This window comes from Populus euphratica, unplaced genomic scaffold (genome assembly GCF_000495115.2).
Source record: "Populus euphratica unplaced genomic scaffold, PopEup_1.0 scaffold91.1, whole genome shotgun sequence".
In the NCBI taxonomy this organism is placed as follows: domain Eukaryota; kingdom Viridiplantae; phylum Streptophyta; class Magnoliopsida; order Malpighiales; family Salicaceae; genus Populus; species Populus euphratica.
The window spans coordinates 963,824-978,430 of record NW_011499917.1 but is presented as its reverse complement, the minus strand read 5'-3'; the positions used below and the strand labels follow the sequence as shown (position 1 = coordinate 978,430).

Genomic DNA, 14,607 nt, shown 5'->3' with positions numbered 1-14,607 from the left:
TACATCCATGTGGCTCTCATCATGTGATTAAATTCTGTCTCATCTTTATGTATCTTCTTAAAGAGCTATTCCTTGTGCTTATTTTTACAGATTTAACGTTGAGAAATTGAAAAACACTTGACAAAAATGCTGAGGCAATCAAACTTGGTGAATCCTCGAGTTGTCAACCAAAGAGAAAGTAATCAGAGCTCTGCCAATGAAGATTAAGCATGTCTTGTTTGAATGACAAGAGAAAACCAAGCTTAAGATTGAGGTAAGCAATTAACTTGTCGTCAGAATGCTCCTAGATTCTAGCTATCAGTCAGCCCCATTTCAACGTTGGACCTCTAAACAGGCCACTACAGGCCCAGAACAAGACAAAACCAAGCTTAAAGTTGTAGGCTGGATCGGTGTAAGAGTAAGGCATTGTTTGTAAGCTCGGCCTACGTACCACAATATTTTTTAATTTAAAATATATTAAATTAATATATATTTTTATATTAAATACATCAAAATCATTAAAAAAAAAAAACAATTTGAAAGGTGTATTTAACTGCAAAAATTAACACGCCCTAAGAGTGTAGGTCAAAAGATTTTTAATTATCTATGACAGAACTGGTGCATGGATAACAAGCTCAAGAACTAAATCGGAGGCTAAAGATAGAAGCCTATCTCTTTATAGAAGAAGACTGAACCCAACTTTTACCTAATTGTTTGATTCACCCTGCATATTTCTCAAAGAGGTCTTAAATCATGTAGAACTAGCTTACAACTTTAATGCTTTATTTCTTAGCAAGTCTCATTAATTCTAGTTTAGAGAAAAGTATATATACACACGAATTCTTTATTTTGTTAGGTTCAGGGAAATCAAACGGGCCTGGTTTTGTCTCAAACAAGCGGAAGTTTTAGTCTAAATTGTAGGAGCATTCCTTAAATAAAGAGTTTTTTTTTTTTAAAAAAAAAAGCAGTAAGAGACATTGTATCTCCTTTCGTTTCAGTGTATTTTAGAGAGTAATCTTTCTAAAATATTAAATTTAAGGTTAAGGGATATTTTTTTTATCATCATCACCAAATCTACTCCTGCTCCTTGAGTTCGAATAGAGTGAAATGAAATTTAGAGGTTAAGGTGTTACTTTCGAAAAAAGTTCATCACATGCTTAGTGATCGGATCAAAGCAATTATATATAATTAGGAGGAAATATCCAAATGGAAAGTTACCAAAGATAAGAATATATAAAAGATACCAAATGATATCTGTTTAAAATAATTAAGAAATGGATTAATTTGTCAGCCACCCTTTTTGGATTCATAACCAGTCACTATGATTACGATTATATTTATTACTTAATTCCCCAGATAAAGTCGGTCGTCTCCTAATCAAGCATACTTATATCTTTGACCCTCACGCCTAGAACAACGTCCATGAATTGAACTCAATACCAGAAAGGAAAAAAAACTGATGGGAAATACTTGTAATTCATGTGAATCCACCTCAGTGGTCACAGCAAAGATGATCTTTGAAGATGGCAAACTCGAAGAATTTTCATACTCAATCAGGGTTTCGCAGATAGTACAAAGAAACCCTAAGTGTTTTGTATGCAAAGCAGACGACATGGAATTTGATGAATATGTTTCAGCGATCAATGAAAACGAACATCTTCAGTTAGGCCGTCTTTACTTCGCGTTGCCATCAAGTTGGTTAAACAATCCTCTTAGCACTGAACAGATGGCTGCCTTGGCAGTGAAGGCAAGTTCAGCCCTGAAGATGAGTACCAGGGGCGGATTTTGTTCGTGTTGGATAAAGAAAGTAGATCCCGCGATTGAGTGGAGTAGCAAGAGCCCTAGTGATGAGACTAGTCCGATGGTGGCGACAGGCACCCACAGTGATGGCGGAGGAATTGTTGCGGAGAGAAGAGGGAAGAGTGGTGGCAGAGAAAGGAAATCAACGACTAGATTGACTCCAAGATTGAGTGCTATCTTTGAGGAGTAAGGTGAGGGGTGCATTTCACTCATTGGTATATATGCATGTTAAGTTTCTTGAATTAACGTAATTATTTTCTCTCCTCTTAATTTAAAATCGGAGCAACAAGATTTGATAATGATTTTAATCATGTTATATATCCCTTTAAAGTTTTAAATTAGGAGTTAATATATAGTTTACGATTTTAAAGATCATTTAACATAGATCAGTATATGGGATTTAGAGCTTGATGATCACCGATGCTCCAACCGATTGTAAAACTAGCAGCTAATCTTTTGGTGCCCATAGTTTAGAAAAAACAAAACAAAACAAAACTAGGGCTGTGTTTTTAGCCGAGGAAAATGGTGATTGTCTGTATAATGCAGCATCATGTGTAGGATCAAAATGCTTATATACTGATTTTTGTCTATGATAATTAAATTATCCATGTTATATATTGTCCATAAATGTCGATTTTAGCGTATAATTAAAATGGAATGCATATAGCTAAAACATTCTTGTAAGCTTTAATATTAACTCGATGGTTAATTAAGATCCTGGCTAACATACTTTTAATTAACTTGAGCTAAATATTATTTAAAATCAATCTGATTAACTTGATATGTAAATATATGATCCCATCAATCCAGTCATATAACTTAATTAATTCTTTATTTTTTTTGTTTTTAAAAAACATAATTAACTTGAATTAATCCATGATACGCTGCTGGCATTGATGTTTAAACAAGGGCAAAGGACTACATTATCTTTCAAGAATAAAGAAGACGTTAAACAGCCCTAGATAGCCACGTAAAGTGAAGTAGGTTATGATTATCATTGAATTCCAAGGGGCGATCAAAAACAGTTTATAGACGAAGACCCAGCACTCAGTAAACAGCAAATTCATGTAGAAGTCTATTTGTTTTTATATTTTATAATTTTTATAATTTTATATTAATTTATTTTTGATATTTTTAAAGAGTTTGATTTTAATTTCAGTTACTTTTTAAAATATTTTTCATGTTAAAATACATTAAAATAATATTTTTTATTTTAAAAAAATTATTTTTAAGATTAATGTATATCTAAAAACATATAAAAAATTATTTTTTTATAATAAAAAATTGAATTTATTAAAAACATGGTTTATATTTCGTTACAAAATTTCTCTAAAACAGGCATGGGGGCCTCTGTCCCTATCGAAACAAGTTTCCATTACCACACAATTAGCAACAAGAAAAAACTAGGCAAATGGTGGGTGGAAAATTTAAGGATAGCTTAGAGAAGGAGCAAGAAGGATATTGTTAAATAAATAGTTCCATTTCGATGTTATTATCCATTAATTTGAGGCAGCCGAACTAAATTTTGTCTGCAGGGCATATGCCATTGTTTTTTCCGTGGGAATTAAATTGATCGGAGACAAACATAGTCATAAAAAAAGATCCAAGAAAACAAAGTACGTGCTTCGCCCTTTCACTAATTTCTAATTAATTAATAACTAATGTCAGACTAAACTCATATATGCACTTAGTATATATAAAAAAACTTACTATTGAAATATATATATATTGCACTCATGGAAATTGGTTATTATTTATTAATTTAGAAGTTTTAATATTGTATGATTATTTTTTATTTTATTATTTAGAATATTAGAATTTATTGCTTATTCTATTCTATTTTGTTGGTATATTAATTAAATAAGCATCAAAAGTTTCATCCTAGCTAAATAAATACTTTTTAAAAAATATATTTGGGGTAGAAGGTTAATTTCAAATGCAAATACAGTGCTAAATTTAACAGTTTTGTCAATATAATTGTGAATAAAAATAGTTTATTGGAAGAAAAAAAACCTAATCAATAATTTATAATAATATATTAATGAGTCTGTTGATGATAAATTTATTAATGAATTGAGAAGAATCTAAATTTCTTATATGCAGTAAGATTTCTTCCCTTATCAGTTTTAGGTTTTTAACATTAAAATATTAGATTTTTTTTTAATCTCATTGCCATATTATCTATAATTTTTTATTTTCTTATATACCAACAAAAAAATCCATTTATATTTACCAATAAATATATAAATGAAAAATTTTATTAGTAAAATTCACCATAATATATCAATATAAAAATTCCAGAGAAATTTTCATTTATATTTATTAAATTTAGTGAAAAAATTATCTGGATGGATAAGGGCAATCTTGATGGATCTTTTAATCTGCCAACTTCGATGCCTCTTCTCTCCAGTAGAGTGGCTATTTCAACTAGATAGAATGAGCTACTTGTATCCATAATCATACTGCACACCATTTCATCAATTATTCGAATAGTTTTGGTCCATATATATTCGGTCCATGGAATAAATTTCTTGTTGCAACCACTTTAATTGTGGACGTAGGCCTTTCCCGATCAGAAACACACTTACAGTTTATTTTCCCAGGAGTGCTTTCTTAATTAGATGTTTAGAAAACGCATCTGGTTTCCTCGGGGAAGGACTCAATTTAATTTATCTAAACATGCTATAATGATTGTACTGTACGACTAGTGGCTTCTGGATCTGCACAGCACGGGACAGTTTCCTTTGAAGTGTAGAAACGTGATATAGACAAGGTACCGGAGGACTTGCGGCTTTCTGCCGGTACAAGATCGAAGTGATCGGCACAGCATGCTAGGAAATTACGGGACAGTTTCCTCTGAAATGTAGTGCCTTGCTACAGCCAAGGTACTGTGGGGCTAGCTGCTTCTGCCGGTACAGGATCGAAGGGATCGGCACAGCATGCTAGGAAATTACGGGACAGTTTCCTTTGAAGTTCAGATACCCAATTGTAGGAATTTATGTCAAATTAATGAGGAGATGGGGTTGAAAAACAATTGAGGATTCCATGCTACGTGCATATGGGGACAATGAATGAAATTTCCTCGTATCAACAGGCAGACTAGGATAGGCATTACCGTGAAGATGCAAGGAAGATATGATGAAGTGAAGACAACAGAGTTTGCTTAGCTTCAGCATGGTTATAATAGTCCAAATTAAGTGGGATACACCAGACTTGTTTTAGGTCACTTCTAACTCTGAGTGCATCATCCCAAACTAGATTGAGACAGCACTAGCATATGTTAACGCGTTTTACAGTGGGTTGATATTTTTTTATTTTCAAATGTTAAAAAACTATTTAAAGCATAAAGAATATTTTAAGTTTTTTTAATGTAGAGAATAATATAAATTATATTCTGATATCTCATCTAATAGCTTAACTTTTTGGATTAACATGGTTTTTTGACATGGTATCATAATCTTGATGGCTAAGCGGTCACGAGTTCGAATCTCATCATTTCCATTTATTTGATAAAAATAGGTATAAGGTAATTTAGACCTGTGCAAGTTTCAAGTCTAAAGAACTTTCACTTGAGAGGATGTGTTAGAGAATAATATAAATCATATCCTGGGACCTCACCTAATAGCTTAAGGTTTTGGATTTAGATGATTCTTTGATATTTTAAATCTAGTAGTCATGTTAGACTCTAAACCCACTAATTTTGAAAAAAATATTTAAATTATTCTTAAAATATTTTAAATAAAAATCCTAATTGGTTTTTTTAAAAAAATTATAGGCTTTTAGCGGTCATGCTTGATTTAACAAAAAAGAAGAAGAAGATAATTATGCAATTTAGTTGTTAGGAGAAAAAAAACAAAAAACACAAAAAAATTAGATGAAAAATTGAGAGTGAAACTACCATTACAATCCACAATGAATTGTCTCTTGATTTACAATGATTTTCCTGTTCTATTTAACTTTTGTTATAATAATAAAGTGAGACGATCAAATGGGGGTGAGAGTAAAAGCTAAAAAAAACCACCTTAATTATTTTGACTAATGAATTTAGGGTATTCGGTTACTTTTCAAAGTGTTATGCTTAGAAATACATCAAAATAATATATTTTTTATATTTAAAAAAAATATTTTTAATATCAGCATATCAAAATGATAAAAAAATATCAAAAAATAATTTAAAAAACATGGTTATAACTGCATTCTCAAATGCAATCAGTCAGCCTCTCTAATAGGTACTTTAAAGTCCTTTCTTACTTGTTTATCTGTGTGCACGTGTGTATAATTCAATAAATACAAAAATTTTCCTCAATAAACTTAATTAAACTAATATGAGTATATCTAAATTATTTGATAAACCTAAATTTAACGAACTCAAAACCCTCTAAAAATCTTAAATTTAACAGGTCAAAAAAACTTTGCAAAATGAAACGAGCCCAAATTGCTACGTAGGCCCAATTGACCTTGGATCTAGGCGTTGTTTGAGCCCATACACAATAGGGTGTTGGGCGAACGCCCACCACCCATTATTAGGTCCAAGCGTAAAATCTAGACCCAATTAATTTTGGGTGTTGGGTATGCGCCTAACACCTATTATTGGTCCCAACATAATAGTTAGACCCAATTAAATTTAGGTATTAGGGGCATGCCCAACACCCATTAGGTCCAAACATAACGCGTGGACCTAACTAATTTTTGGGAGTTAGGCATATGCCTAATGCCTTGTTCGGCATGCCCCTAGCATTTCCATAAACTCAGGAACGCGCCCTGAGCCCAACATTCCATTGAGATTTTCTCCAGAACCCCATAGAGGTCTCTCGATAATTTTTTTAGACTTACATGAGTCTTTTTATATTTTATAATGATTCCATACATATTATTTTGAGTAAAATAGTCACATTAACTTATAGGGGTGAAATAATTGTTTAACCTCTCATCTCCACAACAAGACTTATGAGTTATAAATATCACTTCAATCCATCAAGTTCAAAATTCATAATATTTTTGTTCTTAACATTTTTAGCATACATATTTTAAAAGCATATTGCTCTAAAATATCATTGCACTTTCTCTCTTTATGAAGCTATTATCTTATGCATCTAAGAGTCTCAACATCCATCAAATGGAATCTTTTGCAGGTACTAGTTAGCTTACCATGCATCACTAGCTATTATCACATATAGGATTAACTGATTATCCATCACATAAGCTTATTTATTAGCCTATTAGATTTTAGGACCTCATCAATTAACGCAATATGTGGGGAACAAAAAACAAATTTATAAGTTTCTTTCTAAAACTTGTATTTGACATTTCCATGTCATTCAATGGAAATAACCAAGACATATATAAGTTAGGATATGTGACAAATCTACTCACCATCGCGACCACTTCTGCCCATCCAGACTTTTAACAACTCACTAGTTAGGTGCAATCCTTACTCATGTCATGTTGGCAGCCCAATGGAAAAATTAGACCTTGCTACCTTCAACAAGTTTTAATACTCTCACCAATATACAACACCTTAATGTTATGGCCATTGACCATACCAGGTGCTTGTAAATGATTATATTATCTAGAGAAGATTAGACAAAATAACATTCATAGAAGTCTCTTAAAGGCTTATTCATGCCATTATGATACTCAAGTACATAGCCGGTACTCCAAACATACTCCCTCTAACTACTATGGGATGAACATTAGTTATTATAACCATCATTCAACGCCAAGTTCCTCGGGCTCCTAAAATCCTAACAAATGACTAAAAGATGGTCTATACATTTCTACAACTCCTATCATGTGAGAGGTTCTTCCTTGTTCAAACAAGTATTAAACACTCGACTTCATAATGACTATATTTTCATAGAAAAACGTTTTAACAACTATGATGGCCTGACTAGCCAGGAACAACATATGCAAAATGTGCATTGTGATTTAGAGTTGATCATCCAAGATAATGACTCAATATACAAAATCCTCCCTACCACCTTTTAGGGTTTGTGTGTGTTTGGTATAATAATTTAGAGTCAAGCTCAACTGAAGGGTTTAGTGACCTTTGTGCCATGCTAGTGGCATGTTTCTACAATAATATACCTATCAATATAGCTTTACGAAGCTATATGGTGTGACCTTGCAAAAGGGTGAGCCTACAAAAGCATGTTTAAAGAGGTTGAATGAAGAGATGCTCGAAGTGAAAAAGTTTCTTGACCTAGTAGCCTTATATGACTTGATAAGATGGGTAAAGGAACATGTCATTTAGAGAAAACGACTATCTTACTAGATAAAACTTGCTCAAAGTGAAGCAAGTCATGAAAAATCATATACGGATAGAAGAGGCTAAAATGTTATGACATGGACCTTCTTGTTTTTACAAGGGCAACCAGCATGAAGGACCTTCCAAACAAAATCATTTTCCTATTAGAAATTAAAGCTTGAGGAAAAACCATGAAGGACCAACTTATAAATGTTTGATGTATTTTAAAGATTAATTACTCCCTTTAACTAAAATGGGATCTCCCATTCAAAACTATCATAATAGTCAAGGAAAACACTTACCACTTTCAATGCATGTTTCTTCTAAGAACCACTTTTATACTTGTCACTTAAATCACCTTAGGATGAACAATCCTTAATAGGAATATAAGTTTTCTATCTATAGATCTCCAAGTGATGCCTAAAGGTTTCTCACCAATATACCATAGGTTAATATCGGATCCCATACTCTTCAATGTAGTCTAGGATTGACATGGTTCTTTAAGACCTTATATTATCTCTAAGTATGACCTTGGATCTTATACTCTTTAAGGGTTAATCTTGAATCCCTTACTTTTCAGTGTTGTTTTTCATCTATTTTATATGCTTGATTTCACCGATATCTTCCTTACTAGGTTTGTATCTATCTAACATGAAAAATACCTTATTAAAGAGCTTAGCCTTCTAATTACCCTTGGCTTTGTAAACAACCCTAGTCCTGTGGGGTTTTGTATTATGTAGTGAATATTGAAATTTTATATTTTATTCATTTTCATGATATTTTCTTTATGATGAATATTTTGTTAAACTTGTTTAATGTAAATGGATCTAATAACTAAAGTAAAGTTTTCATACTAAGTTTCAAAAAAAAATCTAGGTTCCAAGTATACCTTTAATTAAGAGTTCTTATTCCTTTAATTTGATTGTCTGGTAAATTAGTGAGAGACCCTTGGGTATTGCTAGGAGAATGCATCAGTTTGAAACTACATTGGAGATTGAAGGATCCTAGATCAACCTTTAGATAATTGGTGGGAGGCTCTTAAAGGTCACTTTAAGATTATACAAGTTTGATAATGCAATAAAGAGTAAGGGGTCCTAAAACAACCCCTAGAGAATTAGTGAGAGGCCTTTAGGCATCATCTAGAGATTGTGTCAGTCCAATACTGTACTAAATAGTAGGGGATTCTAGATCAACCTCTATAAAATTAATAAAAAGCCATTGGGCATCACTTGAAGATTATGCCAATTAGAGATTGCTTTAAAGAATAAGGGATCCGAGATTAACTCCTGGAGGATTGATAAGAAGCCTTTAAGCATCATTTAAAGATTGTGTTAATTCAAGATTTCATTTAAGAATAGAGGATCTTAGATTAACCTTTGAAGAATTAGTGAAAGGCCCTTCAGCAATACATAGTGATTGTGTTAACTTGAGACTACATTAGAGAATAAAGGATCCAAGATAAAATCCTAATGATTTTGCTAGAGGCCTTTAGGAATCACCTATAAATTATGCAAGTCCAAGATTGCACTAAAAAGTAGGGGATCCAAGATCCATCCATAAAGAATTAATGAGAGGCCTTTAGGTATCACTTAAAGAAAATGAAAATGTATTATTATTTTAAATAAGTCATTCATTTATTAAAAACATACATTTTTATTCTCATTTACTATGGTAAATTTTTTAATGATCATAATGCTAGGCATGAGAGACAATGTTGCCTTCCATATCTTGTAAATGGTAAGTGCTTGCCTTTACCATCCTTGTGACTTTGACAAGATCATCTCATTTTGGGGCTAGTTTGGATTTACTTTCTCTATTGCTTATAGCCTTCAACTTTTTTAGCACCAAATATCTAAATTTAAATCTTTTATTATTGACTCTAGCATTATAGTACTAGGTAGTTCTACGTCGATGAACTTTTTATCTGACTGTCGTGGTCAAGTGAGATTCTTTTAAAAATTTAAATTAGCCCTAATGCTTTATTCGTTTCCTTTTAAGTTATAATAGGCAACTCAATGACTTGGACAACCAACCTCATTTGGGATCATGGCTTTAATTCCATAGCTAGGGAGAAATGGATTTTACTAATAGATTTCTTCTAGGTAATTGACTCTTACTTTCTCTTAGATAATTGCTAAAAATATTTTTGTTTTATAGTTTGAACCTACATTCCAGTTGTACTAATTGAAAGAATTTTAAAATCTTAAATCTCTAATTATATTCGTGAAGTTGACAAATACGTAACTTAGATTTACTTGTCTCACCAAGCCCATGTGTAAGTAGAAGAAAATCATATTATGATTTAAAGTTATCAAATTGCTATATAGCCTTTTGATTCTCTCCTAAATAGCACATATCCAGTATTTGCAAAAATCATGTCTTCCAAGCTGACTTGGAACATTTTTTATCATTATAATAGTATTCCCTATTAAAGGAACATCATTAACACCATTAATAATGGCACAAACAAAGTACATCATCATCATAATTAAGAAATTTTAAAATGTTTTATGGAGCTCCTTTTGGCTGATATATTGATGCTAAAACATGATATAGATTTACCATAAAGATCACTAAAACCTATGATAGATCTCGGCTTCAGGTTGTTATATTAGGCTTCTCTTAATCCCTTGAAAGTTGTAGGGAGGATTTTGCATATAACATCATAGCCTCCTCTGGGTAATATAATTATGACAACTTGTGGTTAAGAAGCTGGGACTGGGGGCGCTACCTCATTATGAGGCTTATTGGGGTTGATGGGCCTGATTTTGCCCTTGAGTGGCTAGCATTGCCTTAGTTGCCTGAGTAAGGAGTTGGACCTAATTGAAGAGTTTTAGAAGCTCTAAGGAAGCATATGTACCAACAATTATAGGAGGTCCATGAAACATCCTTTATTAGGATTGTGTTAATTATTTGCTGTTAATAGTGATTATAGATATCAAAAACCAATTCTAAAAAAATAATTAATGACTTTTTGATTAGGTTCCCATAAACAAAGCTAATTGATGATGTCCTTAAATATTCCAAGGCATTTAGAAACAAAGCTCTCGTGGGTGGGTAAATTAGTTAATCACTTGAATCTTGTAATTGCTCCACTCTCCTTAACCAAAATAGCCAAAATAGGTGTAGTATGAAATGGATAACCATGTGCCTGTAAAAGATCTCATATGGTAGGTCAAGGAACTCTTAGATGTTTAAGTAAGTATTTTTACAGAAAAAGTGCAATGATATTTTAAAAAAATGCTATGAAAATAATTGTATACAGTAGAGAATGAGGATTGTGAACCTTCTACTTGAGTGGTTCAAGGGGTTATTTATAGCCACTAAAGTTTGTTGTTTTTGCTGGAGTGAAGGGACCAGAGAGTCAAATCCTCTTAATAGCATTAGTGGGGGATAAATATTCCTTATACAATATTAATGAGAGGGAAATATGGGAGGTATTTAAAAGATTTTTTACACACTTATAAGTGTAGAGATGTGAATATTCTTGACATTAACATTTATGTTAAATGTTATAGGAATAAGAATTAAAAAAAAAATCATGGCCTTATGGCCTAATATGAGGCTTATAATAATTGTCAAACCCTTGTGTATTTGGGCTCGGCATGTAGCTGAACCTAAAGATTTGGGTTTGGCACCTCGTCAAATCTATGTCCGCTTGGGTTTTACATGTTATTGAACTTGAGGATGTTGAGTTTGATAATTTACTAGATCCATATCCACTTGGGCTTAACACATAGTTGAGCACAAGGCTATCAAATCTGAAAGTTTGTCAGATTTATATTCATTTGAGCTTAGCATATAGATAAATCTAAGGATATTGAATCATGCAATTCACTAGATCTATATCCACGTGGACTTGGCTTATAGCCACATCTAAAGGCATTGGCCTTGGAAGCGAGCTAGACCCATGTCATTAGAGCTTAATATCTTGTCAAGGCTAGGGATTAGGGATGTTGGGTATTGACATGAGCTTCACAATTTATTATTAAGTTATCACTCTGCTTTGAATTTTTTAAATAAAAACTTATATTAAAAATTAATTTTTTAAAACCATGTATTGGTTTATAACTATTCAATAAAAAATATTAAATTTCTCTAAATATTAAAAGGGTATCTTTAAAATTATTTGAGATGAAAATTTAGTCTTGATGAATAAGTAAGCTAACTTGAAAAATACTTTTTTATTGTGAAAAAATATAAAATAAAATTCTATGATTAACATTACAAGCGGATAAGTAATCAAGTCCAATAGATTTTTTTATAGAAGTTTCAAACTATATTAAGATCTATATTAAGATGTGACATTAACAAAAAAAAACAATAATTTTCCTTAGACCTTAACTATGGTTGGATCAAAACTATGAGAGTATTTAATGGTCTAGACTGGCTACCATAAATTGTTTACAAGCTATAATAACCAATAATGGCCTTCAATTTGATCTGTTTGTCATTAACAAGCACATAAAATATCATATGCATAAACAGGCACAGATAACATTATAATAATAATAATAATAATAAAGGCACAGATAGAGCTTATGCAAAAGAAAACAATGGGATGACAGAAAATTGTATAGTTAGTGGTAGGAAAACGACATTTTGCGAAAGATTGCCAATAAATTGAGACAGAAAACTCCACGCCTAGGGTCCCCCCGCCCTCCCAAAAAGCAATGAACGTGAAACGACGAAAATCAGCGCAAGCATCTCCACCCGAGGCCTCGAGGCTTCGCTCGTTAGCGACTGTGGTCTCAATAATTTCAGCCGAGTCACCTCATTGCGGGCGAGAGTGACCAGCAATTATTGGACGACTCGGTGCGGCAAAATTAAAAGTACATTAATCATCTAGGTGGTGATCAAATAATAAGAACTTGAAATTAAGAAGTTTATTCCCTCTGTGGTCTCAGGTTCGAGTTCTTGGTTGCTCATATGATGGCCATTGGAGATTTACATGGTCGTTAACTTTAGGGCCCGTAAGATTAGTCGTGGTACGCGCAAGCTGACCCGAACACCCACATTAATCTAAAATAAAACGTACATAAGCATCCCTTATTAACTTCTTACGTGATTGCGAGATAACTGGTTGTACTTCCCACTTTTTAACTAGCATTGTTTTTTGAAAATTTCAGAGAATGGACAATTCAGATAATAAGACATAAATAAAAATCGGGGTGCTTGAATTATAATTTTTATTTTATTTTTAGATTCTTAAAATTAAGTGACTTAAATTTTTTATTAGAACTATTTCTGACTAGTGAAAACTTTTATTGGATTTACTTTGGTTAGTTGATTTTATTTTATTTATATTATTTTAGGTAATATATTTAATGGGGTAAAAAATAGGACAAAGGAAAAAAAACCAGGTAGGGTTGAGGTAAATTAAATCACTCGAATCCTCATCCTAATGAATACACCAATTTAGATGTAATGGCTTTGTTTGAAAGAGATCCGACTGTGTAGAACAAATAAATTAAAATAAAACTAAGCAAATTACAAGAGTCATGACGCGGGGTGATATATGGGCAAGGATTGAGTCTGGTGTCTGGTGGTTAATTTGAGTTAATTTAATAATTTTTAAAATAAAATTATAAAAATATTAAAATAACTTTGTTTTAATAAAAATAATTTTAAAAAAATAATTAATAAATTTTTTATCAAAACTAAGTCAATTCAGTTCTTTTATATATTTTTTATTTTGAATCTATAGCCATCCAAATCCCATTTTATTTGAGCCATGAGTGAACTTGCTAAGATATTCCAGATTTTATAAGTATGCAATTACATATTTACATGCCATTTTAATAATCCCCAACGGAATGCTACTCCTCACGAATTAGGCAAATTTCCTTAAATCGTCTTCCTCAAATGAACACGATACTCTAATGAAGCAAATGATATTCTAAAGTTTTCCAAAAATGCATGCTCACTTTGATTTATTAAAAGGTTATTATAATTCTTTATAGAAAAAACTAAAAAATCATAATAATACTAAATCAAAAATCAAAATATAAAAATTATTGTTTTCAAATAGGAAAAAAAACTAAAAAACATAGTAATAAAACAAAAAACAATAAAAAAATAAAATTAACTAAAAAAATATTATTTTTTTGTAATAACAGTATGAAAAATATTATATTACTCTCATTTTATTTTTTTAAAGTTATATAAGAAAAATATGAGTAGATGAATATTTAAAAAAAACTAGTTTTAATATTAATTTATCTTATTTAGTATAGTAGATTGGAGTAGTTGATATCTTATTTATTTTTATATTATTTTAAAATATTAAATTTTACATAAAATCTAATTTTTGACATTCAAAATAATTTAAATTATAATATTTTATTAAAAAATTTAAATTGGATTCAATTTCAGGTTTCAAACATGCTATAAAAAAATACTATTAAAGAGTCAATGTTGACTACGTAATATTCTTGTCCGTGATTTTTCTCTCCCTATATAAATCACTTCTTTATTCCCTCCATGAACAGCCACCCGTTTCATCATTCTACTCTCTTCAGTTCTAAAAAACCAAAAATAATCTTTCTGCTCTCTCGTTCTCCTCCTCTCTCAAAAGATAT

General features: G+C 31.4%; 1 protein-coding gene across 1 annotated transcript; it reads left to right on the top strand.

Annotated features, from left to right (window-relative positions):
- Positions 1-1,215: 1,215 nt before the first annotated feature.
- Positions 1,216-3,336, top strand: LOC105134752 (uncharacterized). The gene is made up of 2 exons (XM_011039291.1): positions 1,216-1,970; positions 3,315-3,336. The coding sequence occupies exon 1, from the start codon at positions 1,439-1,441 to the stop codon at positions 1,967-1,969; it is 531 nt and encodes a 176-aa protein (XP_011037593.1). The 5' UTR covers positions 1,216-1,438; the 3' UTR covers position 1,970; positions 3,315-3,336.
- Positions 3,337-14,607: the final 11,271 nt, after the last annotated feature.